The sequence below is a fragment of the Silene latifolia genome, chromosome 11, assembly GCF_048544455.1.
Source record: "Silene latifolia isolate original U9 population chromosome 11, ASM4854445v1, whole genome shotgun sequence".
Lineage (NCBI taxonomy): Eukaryota > Viridiplantae > Streptophyta > Magnoliopsida > Caryophyllales > Caryophyllaceae > Silene > Silene latifolia.
In genome coordinates, this window is record NC_133536.1 from 45,984,335 (window position 1) to 45,993,598 (window position 9,264).

The 9,264-nt window shown below is 36.4% G+C and overlaps 1 protein-coding gene across 1 annotated transcript; it reads left to right on the forward strand.

The window, feature by feature from the left end:
• The first annotated feature begins 295 nt into the window (after nt 1–295).
• Nucleotides 296–1,666, forward strand: LOC141613337 (F-box protein At2g26160-like). Its single transcript, XM_074432070.1, has one exon. The coding sequence runs from the start codon at nt 296–298 to the stop codon at nt 1,664–1,666; it is 1,371 nt and encodes a 456-aa protein (XP_074288171.1).
• Nucleotides 1,667–9,264: the final 7,598 nt, after the last annotated feature.

Genomic DNA, 9,264 nt, shown 5'->3' on the forward strand with positions numbered 1-9,264 from the left:
AACAAATTTTGAGTTGACAAGATTTCCAAATAAAGATTGGCACCAGTTTCAAAACCAAAAAGCCGCTCTTGTACAAATCCATTTACAAATTATCATGATTCAACTCATTCAGAAAATGCTTTGAATTGGAAAAGAAAAGAGAGAGAAAATATAATTGGAGCGCAAGAAACTCATTTTCATTGGTAGTCTCGCCAGTCGCCACTAGCAAGCACAGTAAAACCCAACTACTATTTGGTCAACAGAAGAGTAGTAGACCACTATCAATTTCACAATCAAACCCTCACTCCTTAATTCCATGGACCAACCTTCCCAATGGAGCAACCTACCGAGCGACATCCTCCAACACCTCCTCAATTACATCGACTTAACACTAGACCTCCCTCGCATTCGAGGCGTATGTTCCACTTGGCGAACTTCCCTCCCTCTCGACCAATTCCACAAACCCCCCTCCCATTTCCGCGTCCCTAAAATCGACAACATAAGCCAACTTTCTATCCTCCTTATCCAATCCCGGTTCTACCTCATTTCCCCTCTTGGCGACAATACCACCCCCTGGCTTGTCAGAATTGCCGAGACTGGTCTTAATAAGTGGCACCTTTTAAACCCCTTCAATGTTGAAGACTACTTTCATTACGACCCACCCATCACCACCCGAGTTAACCTGCTCGATTCTCGTGTTATCGAGGTGGCCAAACCATGGTCTCTTCAATCTGTGTCTGGTAAAAGTAAAACCTTGTCAAAGAAGGTGGTTGGGGGCTGGAACTTGAAGGCTAGTTACATTTTCGCCGTGCAGGCTCAGCTCGAGGTTCGTAGTGGCCAAGGTGGGTTGGTGTTTAAGCGGTTACATGACCGTGAATGGGTTCCAATTAAGGGCACTTTTCCCGATAAGAAAGATAAATGGTATCGGATACTCGACATTGCGTATCATAATGGTCTATTTTATGCATTTGACTTGGTCAATTGGAAGGTTGGGGTTATCGATCCTGCTAAACCCGAGATATCCTTCAAATTCATGGATGCCCCGGATTGTCTTGGTGAAAGAATTGACAAAAATGCGTACTCGGTGTTGATTGATGGTGGTAGCTATATTCTCTATGGTGTATGCTTGGTGCCTTGTAATGCACAATTGTATCTTGTCATCAATTTGAGCAAGGTTGGCTCCAAAAAAAGAACCTTAGCCGTGTTTGTTTTAAAAGAAGGGGAGAAAATTGAAGAGAACAAGTGGGAACGTGTGACGAGCCTAGGGAATCAAATACTCTTTATCTGGTACGATGTCTCGTTGGGTGTCTCGTCCACAATTTTGCCAAATTGGAAGCCGGGTTCAATTTGCTTGTTCATCAGGCCATTCCCATTGATCTATGATGCATCTATGAGCACGGTAAAGGAGTTACCTGAAGGTGGAGAGTGTTTAAACATGATTAGTTTTCCGGAGTATTGGAGGTACCTTAATATATACAACATGGAAGAAGAGGAGAAAGGGTTGGTAGGGTTTGAAGAGTTGTCAATGAAGGAGTATACTGGCTTATTTTTCCCACCTCCTGCTTGGGTTAAATGGCGTTGTCCTAGTCTTGACAACAATATTGAGGTCATGTTGCATAATATCAAGTTCTGTGGACTAGAAAAAAAAAGGATGATTTTATTGGAAATGTGGATTAGTGTCGACTAAGTAGTTGATAACTGCTGAATCTCGATTCTATCTAATACGAGTAGTAGTTTAGAAATCTCTAAGGTCTTAGGTCGCGGTCATGTCTTTCGTAATTTCATGAATAACTTTCCTTTGATTGTTAGTAATTTAGAATGTATGGCCTTGTTCGTTTCCCGGTTAGTGCATATTCTATTCTATAATATGACCCTTCTGGACTCAATTCAAGTAAGGTCTGTTTTTTATGGCTTATTTTTTGCTAACTTTAGTTAATCTGAACTCTATTTAGTTCAGTTCAGCTCAGCTTTATTCAGTTCAGTTCAGTTCAACTCAGCTCCATTCAGTTCAGCTCCACTCAGTTCAGTTCAGTTCATCTCCACAAATTCAGCTCATTTCAATTTTACACATCTTAAACTTAATAGTTTTAATTAATATTAATATTATTATTTTTTATTATTATTAATATTATTATTATTATTATTATTAATTAATTAATTAATCATCATCCTCGTTATTGTTATTATTATGAATATTATGGTTATTAAAATCAATAATATTCATATTAATAAAATTAATACTATTACTAATAATATTATTAATATGAATATGATTATTAATTAATAATAATATTATTAATAACATTGTTAATTTTAATATTACTATTATTAATACCTAATTATTTTTTCACATACACTTTTTTCATAAACGTTCTATTTTGTACCCTTTCACCTAAAATTGAACCAAATTGACTCTTAAATCAATATTTTTCCCTAAAAATTAATTTAATTGCTCAAATGACTTAAAACTTACAAGATGGATTCTAATTTACCAAATAATAAATTAATTTACTTGTTTATCAATTATTAATATTATTTATTGAGTTTTAATTAATCAATCAAATTTTATTTATTTGTTAAAGATGTAATTAGGGTCTGTCGATTTTTATTTATCTAATTAATTAAATTAGGATTGTTGGTGCTTCGTAGTGGCTACCTAATCAGTCAAATTAGGATGATAGCACTACTACAAATACAGGCAACCACAACGGCTCTTTAACAACGCTTATTCACGAAAATCATCAAAACACGTTGTAGAATTGATTCCGCGAATTTTACCAAACTTAATTACAACGGTTCTGTGTTGTTAACCGGTTGTTATTGGTTTTAACAACGGGTCATACTTGACAACCGTTGTTAATGAAAAAACTAATAACAACAGTTAAATTTTAACCGTTGTTAATGGTTTGGCGCCAAATTAGTGAAAAGTAATCACAACGGTTATATTAGAACCCGTTTTTCATACTTTTTAACAACGGTTGTAGACTCAATAACCGTTGTTATTAATGTTATGAAAATCTTAAGAACAACAGATTGCTTTATTCTGCTATACGCTACAAAACACAAACACAAGCTAATACTGCTACTATATCATCCTCCATTCCTCCCTGATCGTCTCTCCGTCTTCATCTCCGTCACTGTTGTCACCGTCTTCTCTCCCTCATCGTGTTTATCAATCAGAAATATATATGTTTCTTAGCAATGCTTATAGATATAGGATTTTTTGGGTTATTATCTAATTTGTTGATAATTTAGCTTAATTGCTTTCCTGAATTTCGTTTATTTGTTTGCCTATTATTGTATTTTCTGAATTAGTTGCCTATTATTACGAATGTAGAATAATGACTCGAACTTGGATGATTGATGCAAATATGAGTGACCGCACCTACAAGGATGGTTTAGCTGAATTTTATGAATTCGTTTCGAACAATTTGAAAGGTTCTTCTAGTATTGCATGTCCTTGTGAAAGATGTGGTAATATTAGCTATATGGCTTTTTCGGACGTTAAAATACACCTAGAAAAGTGGAGTTTAGTCGATCCTATACACGTTGGATTTTTCATGGGGAATTATTAGAGGAAGAGAATAACTCTGAAGAAGATGATGTTGAGGTACACGAAAGGCTAACTGATGATCCTGAGTTTGCCGAGTTTTTTGAGTTGGAAGAGTTGGAAGTAGAGAAGTTGAATGTTGGGTCTATAGATAATGAAGAGAATGATGATGAGTGCATTGCTTTTGAAGATGTAGGTGATGACACTAGTAATTGGGATGACCTTAACAACATGTATGAGAAGTTGTGTGAGTCTGAAGCACCTCTGTATCCTGGTTGTAAGTTCACAAAAATGTCGGCTGTGGTGAAGTTGTATAATATCAAGGGGGCAAATGGGGTGAGTGACACGTGTTTCACTAGTTTTTTAGTCTTGATAAAGGAGTTGCTTCCTATGGTAATGTTCTACCTGTTAAGACATATGAGGCGAAAAAACTAATAAGAGGAGTGGGTATGAAATACGAGAAAATACATGCATGTCCAAATGATTGCATATTGTATCGGAAATTATATCAAAACTTAACCAATTGCCCTAAATGTTTGGAGTGGCGTTATAAGGATAAGGAAGGGATCCCGGCTAAGGTGTTGTGGTATTTTCCATTGATACCAAGAGTCATAAGGATTTATGCGAATCCCGATGATGCAAAAATGTTAACTTGGCATGAAACAGGAAGAATAAATGATGGAAAGCTAAGACACCCGGCAGATGGTAAGCAATGGAAATCGTTCGACGCTAAGTATCTCGAGTTCGGCAATGAACCTAGAAACTTACGTCTAGCGCTGTCCACTGATGGAATGAACCCACACGGAAACATGAGTAGCCAACATAGTACTTGGCCAGTAGTGTTGGCTATTTATAACTTACCTCCATATGTGTGCATGAAAAGAAAGTATTTGATTTTGTCATTGTTAATTTCCGGCCCTAAACAACCTGGAAATGATATAGATGTATATTTGGAACCTCTTCTAGATGATTTGCGATTGTTGTGGGATAGAAGTATTTGATGCATATAAGAACGAAACTTTCAATTTGAGAGCGATGTTATTGTGTACAATATCTGACTATCAGACTTATGGCGACCTTTCTGGGCACACAGTTTATGGGAAAGAGGCTTGTCCATTGTGTGGGGAGGATATCGAGTCTGAATACTTGAAGTCTTCTCGTAAGTATGTGTATATGGGAAATAGGAGGTTCTTGTATCATGACCATTGTTATCGCAAGATGCAGAAAGCATTCAATGGAAGACAAGAACTTCGTCAACCTCCTAGAATTTTGAGTGGGCATGAAGTTTATCAGAAAGTAAAGCATATTGAGATAGATTATGGGAAGAAGAGCGGCTCTAAATTGTCTACTCGTGGGGTATAAGAAAAGATCCATATTTTTTGATAAACTTCCATATTGGCCTGACCTAGAGGTCAGGCATTGCCTCGATTTCATGCACATTGAGAAAAATGTCTGTGATAATATTATCAATACCCTTCTGAATGTTCCTGGTAAAACAAAGGATAACGCCGCAGCTAGGGAAGATATGAAAATGATGGGTATTAGGCTAGAGTTGGCACCACAGAAGAGAGGTAATCGTACATTTTTACCGCCAGCAGCTTATACCCTTTCACGGAATGAGAAAAAAGAGTTCTGTGCATGCCTGAATGGAATTAAAGTGCCACATGGTTATTCTTCGAACATCAAAAGCCTAGTGTCGATGCAAGACCTAAAACTCACCGGGTTAAAGTCACATGATTGTCACACTTTGATGCAACCACTACTACAAATACAGGCTATAACAACGGTCAAAAACCGTTGTTATATAAAAAAGCGGACGTTGTTAAAGCGTCTGTGGTAAAAGGTTTTAACAACGGCTGGTTTTCTTAAGGAAACCGTTGTTAAAAATATTAACAACGGTTTTAAGTATAAAAACCCGTTCTGGAAAGTGTGACTCAATTTTGGGGGGAAAGTTATAACAACGGGTTTTAATATACAAAACCGTTGTTATAACTAAAGACAACGGGTTGTTTGTAAATAACCGTTGTTGTTTGTTCTTAAAAAATAAAAAAATAAATAAATTAAATATTACTAGATGCATGCATAATTACGGCCCGTTAGAATTCCGATGCATGCATTATTACTGACATCACTGTGCATATGAACGGACAATATGGAATGAGAAGGGTTAGTAATAAGATTTGAAGCAGCATTGAGAGAAATAATGATGATTATGGCACAACTTCCTAACATATATATTAATTAAAAAACAACTCAACCCACACATTGCTTAGTATAAATACATTGCATTATCTCAACTAACATTTCCATTATCTCAATATATACATCTCCAAACCCTAACTGCTAAAACAAACTCTACTTAATCTTTCAAAACAAACTCCAAAAAACTCCAACAAAATGAATGATTTCATCCTTAAGACTCTTACCATGATCGAGAACAACAACAACTTCATCCGCCGGTTCCTCCATATTGAGGAAAGTTTCAGAGCTACCTTGCGGATGCTCGATCCGCATCAAGCACGCCAAAGAAGATGGCTTGACGGAGCAAAGATTTGCGCGCTATATGACGATATAGCAATTGCTTTAACGGAACCTCCAAATAGCCAAGGAGGAGAGGACGGATACGATAGAGCAGAATAAGATTCTCTATGAAAATATAAGAATTGCATTTTTATATATGTAATTTTTTTTAATTTATGTATTTATAAATATATATATATATATATATATATATATATATATATATATATATATATATATATTAATTATGTTTATCTTGCTTCTTCATCTTGCTTCTTCATTGTTTTTCTAACTAATTATGCGAACAATACTTAAACAAATAACATAATGGTCGATAAAAACACATACATGCAAAAGAAATAAACAAAAAAAAGAAAATAATGACGATGAAACTAACGAAAGGATTTTAGAGATTTACCTGATAAATACAGAACGTAAGAGACGATGAAATCAACAAAGGACGGCGAGAAGATAAAGCGACGATGAGAAAGAGAGAAAGAGAGAAAGAGAAAGTGTGTGTTTTGTGTTTGTTTGTCTGCTGTGTTTGTGTTTGTGTATTAAGGGTTGTGTTTTGTGGGTCAAGCAGACTTTCTGTTTGTGTGGTTTATAGTATGGAAGGTATTGACAACGGTTATTAAACAACAACCGTTGTGAAATATGTTTTAACAACGGTTGTAAAAAACACCCGTTGTGAAATATGTTTTAACAACGGGTTAAAAAAGTAACCGTTGTGATTACTTTTCACTAACTTTGCGCCAAATTATTAACAACGGTTGTGCATGTATGACCCGTTGTTAAAACTAATAACAACGGTGTTTATAACCATACCCGTTGTAATTGATTTTAGTAAAATTCGCGCCATACATTCTACAAGGTCTATTGTGATTTTCGTGAATAATCGTTGTTAAAGGGGCGTTGTAGTTGCCTGGATTTGTAGTAGTGAACAATTACTACCTGTGGCTATTCGTTTCATTTTACCTGAAAAGGTAAGATATGCTATAACTAGATTCTGTCTCTTCTTCCAGTCCATATGCGAGAAAGTCATCGATCCCGATGACGCGGATTCATTGCAGGGCCTCGTTGTAACCTCTCTTTGTCAGTTGGAAATGTATTTTCCACCCTCTTTCTTCACTATCATGATTCATCTGACCATTCACTTGGTTAGGGAGATTTTGTACCTTGGGCCCGTGTACTTGAGATACCAGTATCCTTTCGAAAGATTGATGAAAGTCTACAAGGACTATACATCTAATCGGTATCGTCCGGAAGGTTGTATTGCTGAACGCGCTATTTTAGACGAAGCTCTTTCATATTGTTACACTCTTCTCTCCCCTGAGGAGTTGATTGGCGTTCCTAAGAATCGTCATAGTGACTGGATGACCGGAAAAGGTATTAGGGGCCGGGTTGAAAAAATTGTGACACGTGAAATGTTGCATTTAGCACACATGTATGTGCTAAACAACGAAGATGAGGTGCAACCTTATATTCAACAACACAAAGATGAGCTCAAATACGATCACCCAAACAAGACCGAGAAGTGGATTGCGAACGAGCATACGAAGACGTTTGCAGAGTGGTTTAGGAATATTGTCTTAGAGTGTACTAATCAAACTGGTGATGACATCTCTCCTAGGTTACTACGTCTTGGTTTAGGTCCAAATGCCAGGGTCACCTTTTACAATAGTTTTGCCATTAATGGATATACTTTTTACGCCCGCGAGCAAGATGAGTTGAGCACAATGCAAAATAGTGGTGTGAGTTCTGAATTTGAGGCAATGCAATTTGCTACTTCAAAAGATAAAAAGCCTATTTGGGGAAAATGCCTTTATTATGGTGTTATTCAAGAAATATTGGTACTAGATTACATTAATTTCACACTGCCTTTGTTTCGATGTAACTGGGTTGATAACAACATCCATTGTGTCCGAAAAAATAAGATGGGATTTATGTTGGTCAATCTGGGTAAGGTTGGGAATAATAAGGATGATCCTTTCATAATGGCATCCCAAGCTAAAGAAGTGTTCTATGTCACCGATCCTATGGATAAGAAGTGGTCTGTTGTACTGTCTATAAGGAGTAGGAGTAGTCCATCCGATAATGGTGATGATGATCAGGATGTCGTTTTTGAGGGAATGGATCAGTCTACCACTGTATCTTCTTTCGACGATGTTGACACTGATCATGAGGACACTGAAAGCATCTATATGCGTGATGACCATGGTGAAGATATTTGGGTTAACGAAGAAACTATGACATCCAAGAAACGTCCCCGATCCTGAGATAGTTCATCAGGACACAGTGATATGGACGACCAACATTTTGAGTCATTTTCAGAACAATAATTTGATGGTTTAATTTATTGGTAAATCAATAATGGTCATTGTTAAATAAAAATTCCCAAATTTGCATGGCATGGTAAATCCTGTAGCTTAGATATGCAGTATGCATGCATGCTGGTGTTGTCTTATTTTCTTGATCTTATTATTAGATGTGGATGCTGGTGTTGAAATTGCTGAATAATGTTGCAGTATATGGTGCTTCTGCTGTTACAGTATGTATTGTTACAGGTTTGGACTGTAATGGAATTACAGTAATTTTAAAAAAAAAAAAAAGGTTCAACAATAACAACGGTTATATTTAAATTACCCGTTGTTAATACTTTCAACAACGGGTGTAGTACCTCTACCCGTTGTCAATGATTTTTTTGACATATTTCATTTTGGCGCAAATTTGGTGAAAATATATTACAACGGGTATATTTTAACCGTTGTAATAAAGTTTTGACAACGGTTGACTTTTATTGACCCATTGTTATTAACATATAACAACGGTTTTTCTTTGAGCACCCGTTGTCAATAGTTTGTCTTAATAAAAAACTAATTTACAAACCCATACAGCATACCATACACAAACACACACAACATTAGTTCAACCGTTGGTATCCTGAGTTAATTCTTCTCTCTTCCTCGCTTTCTACATTCTCGTTGCCGGCCGTCGCCCAGTTTCCGACGCCCAGATTCCGTTGCCTTCCCTTATCATCCTGCTCGTTCTCTTTATCATCATCATCATCAGGTATGTTCACTTTAATTTTGTGTTTCGTCATTAGGGTTTTAAGACGATCATCTTTTTTCTTTTTCATGCATCTGTTTGTTTTTCGCCTTCTTTGTTATCTTTATCATCCCGCATCATCTACTTCACTCCTCTTATTAGGGTTT